Source organism: Fundulus heteroclitus, chromosome 6 (assembly GCF_011125445.2).
Source record: "Fundulus heteroclitus isolate FHET01 chromosome 6, MU-UCD_Fhet_4.1, whole genome shotgun sequence".
Taxonomy (NCBI): domain Eukaryota; kingdom Metazoa; phylum Chordata; class Actinopteri; order Cyprinodontiformes; family Fundulidae; genus Fundulus; species Fundulus heteroclitus.
In genome coordinates this window covers 13,136,319-13,149,917 of record NC_046366.1, presented here as the reverse complement: position 1 = coordinate 13,149,917, position 13,599 = coordinate 13,136,319, and the positions used below count along the sequence as shown (strand labels likewise).

Genomic DNA, 13,599 nt, shown 5'->3' with positions numbered 1-13,599 from the left:
CCGGCGCTGCGTACTTCCTCATTAAAATGCGCTTCCGCCGATGACGCCGTACGCTTACTCGCTTCTGATTGGTTAGCCGTCGGGCTCCTTTATTGTCCTAAGCGCTACCCGTAGTCGGAACGACAACAGGGGGAGGGGGGCACGGCAGAACAGCTTCGCAGCAGTTGTGGATGGCGATTTAACCGGAGCGAAACAGGAGCAGATTCCCCTCCAGCAGAACCGAGGAACAGCAGCTGGTGTCGGTGAGTGTCTGAGTTCCGCTGCGGGCGGCTGCGCGGCTTGTTGCCATGGTTAAGGTGTCATTTCACCTTTAAAGCCAGTTGTCTGCGTGTTGACAGCGGCGGCTAGCTCGCTGCCTTTGACTGCAGCTAAAAATACTCTGTCGCCGGGGGGGAGAGAAGCTCACAGCTGAGACTACACAGGCCACAGCCGCCAAGATGGGAGGTTTCCTCCAACTTTCCGATCCGGATCGGTGAATTGAATCTGTTGATCTGGGCTCCGATGGAGGTGTCGGTGGCGGGCGCTGTGTGGGAATGTGTCTGTTTTGGGTGAACGGCTGGTCTGCTGTGGGATCCGCTCAGACGCGTTAAGGTTCACAGACAGCTCACGGTGTTTGTGCCTCGGTAACCTGCCTTTATGTGTCTGGGTTTCTCCGTAAGAACCTTAAACGTGTTCTGCTGAGCTGCTAAGCCTATCGCGATAAGATGTGGGCGTTTCCGCCCGAGTGTGAAGCGGCGGCCAGGAAGCTGTCTGTACTTGTCAGCTGCTGCCATCACATTCCTCAGAGCTGCAGCCTGTCTGCTCCCACATCTGTGATCTCCCACTTTGTAAGTTACACCTCCAGCTTCTACAGTGAGCTAGCTGGCCACACACCTGTAAGGTAATGTGATGAACAATGGTCCCCTGACTGCTGGTGCAGCTAAAAGTCAGTAGTTTGGGATTGCTCCTCATCAAGTCTGTAAAACGTGCATGGGGAAAATGGATTTGCAACAACTTATTTTAATATGGTAAAAGTGAGAATAAATATTTAAAAAAAAAATGCATTGCAAAAGTATCCAAACAAGCTGTTTCTGGTTTCCCCATTTAACCATCGCACACTTTATTGTTCTGCAGTTTGGATTTCAACGTCACAGTCCAGGCCGAAGCTGCTCGTGATTGTGAAATCAGGGGCGAAATAAAATCTAAAAATACACAATGTGGTAATACTTTGTCGAATGACCCGTTGCTGCTGTGATCGCCGCACGTCTATACCAGCTTTGGAGATCTAGGGACTGTCTGGTCCAACAAAAAACAAGCAAAATAATAATACAGATACGCCCCTTTAAAACCCTTTCTATATTCAGCAGGGATTTATATCTATATTGTTGCTTAAGTCCATGCGTTAAATAAAAAGAATATTGTTACAAACCACAATGTTGATACATACATACATGGGGTGGGCAGGCATTATAGAATTGAAATTTAATCACCATACTCTGTCATATTTATTATGATGACAATAATAACAAGTAATAATAAATATATACAACTTCTTTTTCAGTCTTTTTAGGGAACTGTGTTGCTCTGAGTGTATGTCACTGCAGTCGCACCTTCACAAACTTTCTCCAAAAAAGAAAATACTTTGAAGTGAACTTCTTCAGGACACCAGTTACACAAAGAAGTGTGATCACTAAACTGCACCCAGTAATGGCATTAAATGAGATTACTACATTTATAATAATCTAAATGATTATAATCTTCTGTATTGTCATTGCAACTTTACATTCCAGTGAAATTCATCCTCTGCATGTAACCCATCCCTTGGGGAGCAGTGGGCCGCCACTGAGCGGCATCTGGGGAGCAGTCTGGGGCTAAGGGTCTTGCTCAGGGACCCAAAGTGTCAATCTGCGGGAGTCAAACCAGGAACTTTCCAGCTCTCTAACTACAACGTCACCACTCTTCAAACCTCAGTGGTGGCTAGATGATTGGTGCTCTCCTGGAATAGCACAGTCAGTTTTTGGGGTTTTCTGACATCATTAATTGGATCATAGCGTTGTCACGATAAATCCAAACTCTTAAATTATAGGGAAATCAATCCATCCGTCCATCTGTCTGTCCATGAGTATAAAAAGATAATGCTTTATTGTAAAAAAAGAAAAAAAAGTCATTTTTGTTTTTCTTAAAAATGTATTTTGTTAATGTCATAATGCTGTGTTTTTCTTTTTTTTCTATCAAGGTCATAATAACCTGTGATGTTTGTCCTCCACACACATAATGAGCACCAATGTGCTGCTCATCCTCAAAGGCATAGAGCTGTTTCCACAGGATGATGCCACATAACTACCGTGTTGATCATTACCACAGAGGATTTGTGTGACGAGCGCAAAGGCAGCAATGGTTTCCAAAGCCAAAACCACCCCAGGGCATATTAGATCACCGAATAAAACCTAGAGAGACGGCGCCGGATGACTACAGTGGCGTTATAGCTTTTCCACTCCTTGCAAAATAGCTTTAATGGAGAAATTATAGCACTCACCGGCTTATTGGAATACACGTCTTACTTTGATTGCTGAGTACTATGTGTTTCCGTTGTAATCTTGCATTGTTGTACGTGTATATTTTTAAGAAATGTATACCATCACTTTCTTCTTAGACCATGCATGTAAAGTGAAGTCATACCCGTGTTCCTAAGAAGTGAAGAGGTGTATGTGAACCAAGGGCTGGATGATGTAGGAAAAAAAAGTTTATCGATAAAATTTAAATCATATTGATTGGTATCGATAATTATCAACCAATTGAAAACATATATTTTAAGTGCAACTCTGGCCATTTTATGCTGTTGCTTAGCGACCTATTTTTAGATACAGAACACACAAACACTGAATTCAAACTCAAACCTTTATTCTACCAACTTTTTACCAAAACTGCAAGTTTTTGAAAAAGAAAAAAGAACGCGTGCTTTCTGAACTCTTTGAAAAGGGGCGGAGCTTGGTGACAGCCTTCCTGGGTCTGGGTTGTGATTGGTTGGGAGGATATAATGACTATATTATTAACCTACATGGCTAAAATGCAAAAGGAAAGGAAAACTGTCCTTCTATTGAACTTTTTATTGATCTTTTTTTCTATCATCAATAACATATCGATCGTCTATCGATCGATATGTTATTGAATTATCGTCCAGCCCTATGTGAACCATAAGACAAAACAGTCATATTGTAAGATAACTGAAATGTTTTATCTCAGAATACTAATATTCCCACATTAAGCTATAATGCGAGAATAGTCTCTCTAAGGCTGGATTGTTGTAAAAATCTGAGTTCTCGGACTTTGTGCTGAAATAAAAGCTGCTGTTTTCCCAGTGGCACGCAGAGCAGTGAGGCACCATGGGCAACACAAGCGACAGAGTGTCCGCAGACCGCCATGGGAAAGCCCATCGCTCCGACAGCAGTGGCAGCCACAAGGACCAGGAGTCCAGCGGCAAGATGGTGGATAGCACAGATGACCCCAACGTCTTCAACATGCGTGGACCTGAGTCCAAGGTATGGACCCAGCAGTGTGTTCAGATTCTTTTCTTTTTTATTTCTTTTTTAAGAAATAATCATGTCTCAGATTTCAAACTATCCCTTGACAGCAGCACAGTGTCCAGACGTTTTTGTACTTTTGATTTGTTCGTAGACTTCAGGAGAGAAAGAATTCACCCCAGACCTGGAGGACCTGGTTAAAACCGGTCCCCAGGCCCGACCCACGGTTATTCGCTGGGCTGGAGGGGGTAAAGATGTCTATATAGCGGGTTCCTTCAACAACTGGAGCAACAAGATCCCCCTAAATAAGAGGTGAAGAGGGCTGATTAGCTTTAGATGTCTCATTTTTGGCATCAGAGCCATGTGTAGATTATATTCACCTATGGGTGCGGCGCTGACGCTCCTATTTGTCCTCTTCTTCTCCGTCTTTAAAGCCACAATGACTTTGTAGCCATTCTGGACCTGCCTGAAGGAGAGCACCAGTACAAGTTTTTTGTAGATGGACAGTGGCTCCATGATCCCTCTGAGGTACAGCAACGTTGCTTTCTTTGCTCCTGTCCTGCTAACATGCTGCGCATTTTTCTCTTCTGCAAGTTTTCACTTTTTCATTAGACCGAGTTGCTGACTTTGCATCTAAAAACTGATCAGAGATACGAAAGGGAAAAAAAATAATCTCGGACTGTCCAAAGACAACGCTTGTTTGTCCGTACCAAGGAAGAGGGCAAAGAAATGTTCTCCATGTTTTATAAGATGAACAGCTGCCGGTTCCTTTGGAGGTTTTCGTCATCTTGTTTTCCCTCATTTACATGCAAAAGATGGTCTGACTCATGACTCCAGCACTATGCAGAATATATTATCCCCATGAGGAGCCCAGTTAGGGGTTGTTCTGGTCGGTTAGGGGAGAGCACAAAGCCAAACAGGACGAGGGAAAATCCATAATGCCTGGACACAAACAATGTTGAACCTCTTCTAATCAGCTGAGAAAGGCAAACAGAGACAGGTGTCCAGGGTCGCTGCCTTTGTTTTCTGACCTCCACACGTTTGACTGCCCAACGCTGTCACCTAACCCAGCGGGACAAAGCCATCTGTGTAGAGAAATAGGAATGTGAAATTAAACCCTTAGGACAGCGCGCCTCGCATTCTCTGTTTGGCAGAACCACGTGGGATGCTTCCAACAGCCAATAATAAAATAATAATAACAAAACCTTATTTTTCGGACTATAAGTCGCATTTATTTAGAAATTTATTTCATAAAACCGAAGACTAAAAACTGACATGTAATCTGGTAAAGCAACTTATTCATTTACACAGTTGCACCCTCGACAGGCTGAAAAACATTGAATAGCGTCAATAGGGTGTTTTCACTGACGTCACTGGCCAACTTCCGGTCCGCCATATTGGGTGGCACACTTCCTTATCTCTAGTTGTCTTACACGTATTATCGTATCGCGAATGGATAAGTACGCCAGCACGCTAGAGCGACCAGATAAGGACGTATATCTGAGGAAATGTTCCGTGATCGACCATATGGACCCGTATGCCCTCCACGGTGCCTTGTTTAGCCGTAATCCAGATGATCGGCCAAATGTAGAGCACGGCGACATAGTGCATTACCTGGTGTTCGGTGAAAACCCTCTGCACACTCTTGAGGAAATGAGAGCTTACAAGGATCTAGAGGCTCACAACCAGTTCACATCTGGTTATGTACATCAAGGAAATCGCCATCATACGTGGACGGGTGAGTTTTAATAAGATGGTAAAAATGTAAACAATCCGACGCAAATGTGTTGCACCGCCCGCCGGCGGCGGGCGGTGCGCGAAGGCGCTTGGCTGCAAGGCCGATCGACGCCGCTCGCGGCTTTAATTATTTAAGCAGAACAATGACCAGTGCAAAATTAAGTTGTATTTACCGTATTGGCGCCGGTAGGAGCTGCAGATCATAAAGCCAGCAAACAGTGGGAACACAGCAACTCGTTCAAAGGTAAGCTGCGTTCAGACGGGCTCTGGCCCATGCTAGTTTAGTAGCTGCTAACCGCCAGTGCTAACAACCACTCGCGCATGTAATGTACTTTTAACTTGCTGCTATGTGTTTCAAACGTTTAGAACACACTCTCATTGACATCGGGATACTGTGGAAAGTTATGTTCGGTCTTACAGCCGCGATCCAAGCGAGCCGACGATCTCTTTTTCTCTGTAACTCGTTCAAAGGTAAGCTGCGCTCAGCCGGCTCTGGCGCATGCTAACCGTTAGCGCTAACAACCACTCGCGCATGTAATGTACTTTTAACTTGCTGCTATGTGTTTCAAACGTTTAGAACACACTCTCATTGACATCGGGATACTGTGGAAAGTTATGTTCGGTCGACTTACAGCCGCGATCCAAGCGAGCCGACGACTCTTTGTTATCGCTAACAGTTGTTCTCCGTGGTTGCGCCTCCAGGCAGGAAAGCGGTGGAAAATTAATCTGTTTCTATGTTTTTCCCATGGCGATCATGTGTTGCGCTGTTACAGCCCACAATACAGCAACGGTTTACCATGGTTGAAATCAAGTTAAGGTGAAATTAATCAAATTAAAACACGGCTGAGAGAGGGAGTACAGTATGCGGTAGTAATAGGCAGTAGAGGCGGCGGAGGCAGTCAACACGACAGCTGCGGAAAGTCATAACGCCCAAGCCCTATTATTAATATATTCTTCTTATGTTTTAAATACTTAACAGTTAATTACCTGTGACAAAGTGAGCACCGCAGACTCTGGCGTATTCCAGCTTAACACCGTCCAAATCGGACCTGGATATCCGTGTCAGCCATAGGTGACAGTGTTCAGACAGCTGTTTTTTTTTTTCACACTGATTCACTATTACGGCTGGTAGGCGATAGAAAGAGCGTTGTTCTCCACCTCCACGGGCCGTGCAACCAACCATTAAACACGTTTTCCCCATTGTTCACTTCCAATACTGCCTAAGGCGTCATACAATGCAGGTCAACGGTGCGAAACGACTGCCACCCAATATGGCGGACGCGCTGAGTAGTCACGTGAGCGTGACGTCAGCTGAAAACCCCCTATTAGCATAACAAGTCAGCAACTCTAACCGGCATGGTTTTATTCAGCAATGTAACGGCCCGTTATGCTGAAAGTTGTCAAAATTACGCTGAAATTAGACCGTGAGCGTAACGGTGCTACATGCTAAGCTAACAGCACGACACAGACGTTTCAGAGCAAAGGCCTTGAACATGCGTCAGACAGCATACGCTAACGCCGGCTGTCATTAGCTTGGCGGACAGCGCAGTGACAGGGTTCTGTCGTGGTCTGGGACCCCTTTAAGCTGCGCCACCCAACGCTCCGCTACATGAAGGCATACAGAAACAGCCTTTGTTGTCTATAACTTAAATGTTTTAATTCATTTTGAAGTGGTACAGGAGCAGCATATAGTTGTCACAAGCCTAAACCGTCCTCTTGCGGCTATAGACGGTAATTTTTACTCCTTGGTTCATGCTGGTCAGTATGAATTAACATTTAACAACATGTTTAAAGTTGATGTAAACGTCTCACCTGACTAGGAGTCGCACGATCAGCCAAACTATGGAAAAAAAGTGTGACTTGTAATCCGAAAAGTCCGATAAGATTATATGATAACTTGACAAAACATGCCCGACCAACGTATCAAACGTCCCTTAAAGGTCCTCCACCCTGCCTTATGAGCTGACTTTCATTAAAAAAAAAAAAGATCCTTGCTTCACATTGCATGTCTGGCGCTTCTTAGCCCCATCTGACCACACCATTAAGTTTTAAGGAAGTTCCACATTTATTTTTGTGATGGCTGCACAGAAGTATATGCTATGCCTTGAAAATACTAATTTGCCATGTAGCTGGCCTCTAACGGTTGTCGTAGAAGCTTGATGAGCTCCCTTATCGTCGTTTTTCTCTGTGCGTGATGGCAAGAAACATTTGGGTCTTTGCTCGAGCTCTTTTGTCACTAGACCATTTACTTACAACTCTTTAATTGTCACTCTGACTGTAGACGTGGACAGGTTTAGGCAAATGGCGATCTTATTCTGGCCTAGCCCCCAGGTTGTGAGGATCAACACAAACCTTGCCGGAGCGGCATGTTCTCTCTTCTTTCCCATATTGAAGAGCGGCTAGGTGTGTGTGTGTGTGTGTGTCGGGGAAGCAGGACGTCAGGGTTTACTAATGAGACATGGTGACCAACTTAGGAGTAAAAAACAAATTAAATCTCTGAGTGACAAATATTTCTAAAATAGTTTATTTCAAAGATTCCCAATTGCATATTATGCTTGCTGTTGCGGTAAAAGAACACATTTAAGGCTTGTTACCTTAGCAGCGGATAACTGCATGATGATGTGTCCTCACTGTACTGATTGTCCTGTGCTGATTTATTGACCCCACAATCGATGTTCTGGTTACTGACTGGGCCTCTAACCACTGACCACGGCGCATCTGATTCCCCCCCCGCCACAACAAACCCGGTGCTTTCCATGCATCTCTGGTTCTGGCTTTCTCAGTGCTGCTATCAGAACCGGTTTAGCTCGATCCTGAATCGGGACGGACAAAAACTGCTTCATGGCGTTTCTGTGTTGCAGCCGGTGGTAACGAGCCAGCTTGGCACCATCAACAACCTGATCACGGTGAAGAAGTCCGACTTTGAGGTGTTTGACGCCCTGCAGGTGGACTCTCTGGAGTGCTCCGACACGTCAGGTAAAACCCGCGCCGGGTTGCGGCCGCCGCTTCCTCCTCTCATTCACAGTTAAAGTCCAGATGACATTGGATTTGCTCTTGTGTGTCTGTGTGCCAAACAAACTCCCAGACCTGTCCAGCTCCCCTCCAGGACCTTACGGCCAGGAGCAGTACAGCTTTAGACCGCAAGAGCACTTCAAAGCCCCGCCCATCCTCCCTCCTCACCTGCTTCAAGTTATTCTCAACAAAGACACCAACGTATCGGTCAGTTCCTCCAGCGGGCCTCGTTCCCGCCTCTCCGAATGTAGCTTTCCCGTTGAATACGTACCGGTTGCAGCTTTTTAACCGGTGACTTTCTTCCTCGGTCTCCTTCAGTGTGATCCTGCCCTGCTGCCTGAACCCAACCACGTCATGCTTAATCACCTTTATGCTCTTTCGATAAAGGTAGGTCTACTATAAACAAGATATCTTACACTCAGAGCTGTTCCCACTGAAGGCGTTCTCTCAAATAATCCGTGAGCAGTTTTTTTTTCCCGTTCTGATTGTTTAAAATTACACGTAGTTTGGCTTGGAAGTTCAACCCAAAGCTCTGATGTGTTTTATTGGGATTTTTACGTGATAGACCAACAAAATCTGCCACACAACCGTGAACTGGAAGCAAAAATATCCAGGGTTTTAAAAGGTTTTTAAACAAACACAAATCTGAAAAGTGCGGCGGGCATTTGTATTTAGCCTTCCCGAGTCGATATCTAGCAGAAGCACCTCGTTAACTGCAAGTCTGTGAGAAGATGTCCATCCCATCTTCTCACCTTTCAAACCTTTCACCTTTCACCTTTCAAACCTTTCACCTGCTCAAACCTTTCTGGTTTGAGCAGGCCGCTCTAACATGAAGGGGCTTTGATGGAAACCGAAGCTCTAGCTGGATGTTTATTGTTCTCCTGCTGGACGGTGAACCTCCGCCTCTGTTTTGCAGCCTCTAACAGGTTTTCATCCAGGATTGTCCTGTATTTAGCTCCATCCACCTTCATTTCTACTCTGCCCAGCTTACCTTACCCCACTAAAGAAAAACAGAATCATTATGATTTCCTGACATTGTTTGCTGAATATTGTGACGACTCTATCAGTTATGATCAACCAACCCGCCTAGTACCATTTCTGAGCTGAAGCATCTCATCCACTAAATATAGATATTAGTGTTGGTGTTGAGTGGGTTGAAAGCTTTTCCAGTGGTCTAGCTGTATTACTGGCATGGATCATTCGCATGCATAACACTTGAAATGTAATATTCTACCAACAATGGCATCCAAGGAGTCCATGGCCTTTTCAGTGTTGCCCAGATTGACATTGTGATAGCGATCCAATATATTTGTGCAGCATCATGCACGCCACAGCTGGGGATGGTATGTTCATGTTCCTATTGTCTGATTTCTCTTTCAGCTTTACAGGGCTGCCTATTATCTATATATTACTATACCACTGAAGACAATTGGGTGCAAAGTTTTTTATGGGTATCCGGATAAAGGGAGTTAATTACAAAATGCTTGCACAGATTCAAATATTTATTTGCAAAATGAAAACCATACACAATTTGTCTTTCATTTTACGAATATACGGTACAGTTTTTTTGGTTTATCACATAAAACACAATCTTAGAAAGTTTTTGGTTGCAGGGTGACCACGTGTAAAAAAAAAAAGAGGCATTTGCCAGGCACCGTTTATGATTTTTTTTTTAAACTGATTTATTTTTTGTGCCTTTTTGTCATTATTGCTACTATATGAAATCCAGTTATCCTTACTTGTCTTCAGTCTCACATGATATTGTGTTTTCCTCCCGTGTGCAGGACGGCGTAATGGTGCTGAGCGCTACGCACCGATACAAGAAGAAATACGTCACGTCTTTGCTTTACAAGCCCATCTAAGCTGCTGCTCATCTCCCTCCACAGTGCTCCTTTCTTTTCTTTTGTTTTTTTTTTAGAAAGAGGAGCGCGTTTGAATCCGGCTGCTTTTGCTGGTTCCTCGTCACGTTTGGCCGAATCATGCAGGGAAACACGTTTACAAGCAATTTTAACACGGGCTGCTCTGAGTGGAGGCTGCACTTCTGTCTACATAGGGCTCTGTACAAAAGTAGGAGAAGTGTGTTTCAGGGAGAGATTACCGTACTGTGGCTTTAACACCCAACGGCTACAAATGAGACTGAATCAGCTGCTGCGTGTTGTGATTGTTGTTCATGTATATTTGCAAAAAAAAAAAAAAAAAGAAAAGTCATGTGTAACCGTTGTGTGGTAAATGATCGGTGAATGAGCTGTGGTGGGATGTTGGATGTTACTGATGCACTTCAGCTTCAGAGCTGTTACCTTTTACATGCTTTATCCGACTCGGTTACATTTGTCCCCCCCCCCCCCCCCCCCTCCCTTTCCTGCATGCAGAACGAAGTGTGACCTCCGTTGACAGACTCTTTTGGATGTTTTCACTTTGAAGTGCAATAATGTTCCATTATAGCAGCTTTCAGAGCTGGAGGCACAACGTCCAGCTTTGTAGACTGCTTTCATCAACTGAGCTGACCTGAAGACAAAGAATCAATTTCAGTTTAGCAAAAAAAAAAAAAAAAAAAAAAAAGGGTCCTTCTGTGTTGCAAAAGTATGCATATTCCTTGAACTTTTCTTTTTTTTTTTTATTTGGAACCACAAACTTTAATGAATTTTGGTGGGATTTTAAGCGGTTGACCAACCAGAATCTCTAAACCTTCAGGCAAGTTACCAAGAGCCCATTAGCTCCTTTCCTTTCTTGCCCTGTTAGTTTAGGTGAACAGCCATTTCTTTGTATCTGGCATTAGGTTTCATCTCGTTAGCTGATCCTCTGTGAGTTTATTCAAAGCTTGGGATGTAATGTCACCGAACCCTTGCTTTAAACTTCCCTACGACTCCCATGCTCCCTGGTCTTCGTGAGGTCGTTTCTTCACTGAAGTCCTCCAGCACACCATTATACTGAGATTAAATTACACACAAGTTCATCAACTAGGTGACTTCTGAACACAGTTGGTTATACAGGATTTCATTCAGGGGTATCAAAGTAAAGGGGGAGGGGGGTTAAACGCCACCCTTTAAAATTTTGTTTGGAATAGACTTTTCAAAAGCATTTCTTACTATCCTTTCTCAATTATGCACTGAATCCCGACGCAATAGCTGCATACATGTGGTTGACAAAATGTGGAAAAGTATAAGCGATATGAATACTTCTGCAAACCTCCAGGGCTGCTTCGACAGGAAAACTCGTAGAGAATGTTGATGAATCCTCTGTGTTCAGTTTCTGTTGTTGCCTTTAAGGAGACTGGAGATTGTGAGCACTTTACCATCCTGTGAGCAGGAGTGTTGATATAAGAGTTTAACTATGCAGCATCACATAGCCCTGGCCCCGTCGCTTCTATGATTAAATGTTGTTGTTTTTAAGTTTGATGAATAGTTTGGTATATGAAATATGAATGTATGCGTTGCAGGTTGAGGAAAGATTTCAACAGGCCTCTAATTTTCATTTCTACAGCCTGAAGGGACACCTTCAGAAACTGATCACCACATGAACTAACAGGGCTGTGATAAGGAATAGCTGCCATAGATGGAAATGTACATTTTAGTCACCTGTGTGTTGAAGATCTGTAAAAAATATTGAAGTGTTTGTACTTGCCGTGCTGTTTTTTTTTTTTTTTTTTTTGGGGGGGGGGGGCTTAATTAATCATCGGCACATATAAAAAAAAAGTGACTCTTAGATCCTGTCAGTGTTCCCATCGTAAGCCGAAAGCATTCTCAGTGTTTTCATCCAAGTTTAGAAGGCTTAGAGAATCAACGAGGTTAAGTGCCATGAAAGTAGAGTTTTAAAGCTAAAACCAAAACTTGAATATTTTTTGCAGCCCTTTTGTGAGCATTGCAAATAAAGACAGGACACTCCTAATCCCGTCTCTGTTTTTTGTCTTTTTGTTTTTAAACTGATGTTCTTTAGGTCATAGTTTGTTGAACTGAACAAACTGGACTCAGTATCTTATATTTGTATCCCGGTGTCAACTGAGTGACACTGTGAGGGGATGGTGGGTGGATCACTTCTGCAGAAAACAGAACTTTACTTGCTTCCAGGTATTTTGTAGTTATTTTCTCCAATCTGCACAGGGTCAGTGGCGTCTTAACCACACTTTTTGTTACCGTCTAAAAGCTTCTGGGATTATTCTGGTTTGCAGCATTAAATAGAGTTGATTTAAAACTGGGCTAAATGCAGAGAAAAATATAATAACAAAACCAATATTTAAAAAATAAAAAAAGGTTTTCTGCCCTAGATGGGCTTCATTTAAGGTTTAGGTCTATCACTCAGTGCACAGGTTGAAATAGTATCTGGGAAGTGGCTCAACAACAGATCAAGAAACTAAGACTCCATTAATTGAAGGTTTATGAGACCTGCGAAAAAGAACAGGACATGTTTTTTAAGTTTTTGTCATCATTTGCATAGTAAATGTGCACCTTCATTCACAGTTATTCACTTTGGAAAGCTAAAACCTGTCTTTTGCTATCCTAAATATTCAGGATGATTAACAATTTTGATTTTGTGCTGTAAGGAAGGCGGACTTCCTGTTTGCGGTAAGGCGTATTCTGTCACTTCCTGTTGTTGCTGTGTGAACGACGGAGCTTTGCTCCAGGCTCTCTCGCTTTTTATCTTTAAACCTCTTTGCTGTAACATCTGTTTCCAAACATAAGCACTTTTAAAACATTGTCTGTGGCTGCTCATCACGTTTGGGAACTCCTCGTGTTTCACACGGTTTGTTCTTTGGCGTGATAATAGGGCGTTAGCCTAGCTTTAGCCTAGCGCTAGCCAAGCCTTAGCCTCATAATGGCTTCTCCGTGTCTGACTAAGTCTCCTATCTGCTGCTCTCTGTGTCAGATGTTCAGTTATTCCTCTGCCTCCTTTAGTGATGATGGTACATGTAATAAATGTAGTGTTTTTGTAGCTTTGGAGGCGAGGGTGTCAGAATTGGAGACCCGGCTCCGTGCTGTTGAAAAACCAGCTGATAGCCGCTCTTTTGCTAGCGCGGAGCCGCATAGAGTAACTTCACGTAGCGAACCTAAAGCAGTAGCACCCGAGCAGCCTGGTAACCAGGCTGGCTGGGTGACGGTTCGTAGGAAGCATAGCTCTAGATTACAGACCCCAGATCACCACCAACCCATCTGCGTTTCTAATAAATGTTCCCCTCTGAGCGACAATCTCGCCGAGGAGCCAACCTTAATTATTGGCAGCTCCATAATGAGAAATGTGGCACTAAAGAAACCAGGGACCATAGTTAAATGCCTACCAGGGGCCAGAACAGGCGACATAGAATCCTACCTAAAACTACTGGCTAAGGATAAGCGTAAATACCGCAAAATTGTTATTC

The 13,599-nt window shown here is 43.8% G+C and overlaps 1 protein-coding gene across 1 annotated transcript; it reads left to right on the top strand.

Moving 5' to 3' along the window:
- Positions 1 to 101: 101 nt before the first annotated feature.
- Positions 102 to 12,134, top strand: prkab2 (protein kinase, AMP-activated, beta 2 non-catalytic subunit). The gene is made up of 8 exons (XM_012874658.3): positions 102 to 242; positions 3,339 to 3,518; positions 3,655 to 3,812; positions 3,935 to 4,028; positions 8,099 to 8,213; positions 8,323 to 8,456; positions 8,568 to 8,636; positions 10,034 to 12,134. Exons 2-8 carry the CDS (start codon positions 3,363 to 3,365, stop codon positions 10,109 to 10,111), a joined length of 804 nt encoding a protein of 267 aa, XP_012730112.1. The 5' UTR covers positions 102 to 242; positions 3,339 to 3,362; the 3' UTR covers positions 10,112 to 12,134.
- Positions 12,135 to 13,599: the final 1,465 nt, after the last annotated feature.

Bases quoted from the DNA above. Each gene is read 5' to 3' on its own strand.
- prkab2 (XM_012874658.3), top strand. From the start codon at position 3,363: ATGGGCAACACAAGCGACAGAGTGTCCGCAGACCGCCATGGGAAAGCC. The intron at 4,029-8,098 runs GTACAGCAACGT...TCTGTGTTGCAG, and splicing joins GGCTCCATGATCCCTCTGAG to CCGGTGGTAACGAGCCAGCT. The intron at 8,214-8,322 runs GTAAAACCCGCG...ACAAACTCCCAG, and splicing joins GGAGTGCTCCGACACGTCAG to ACCTGTCCAGCTCCCCTCCA.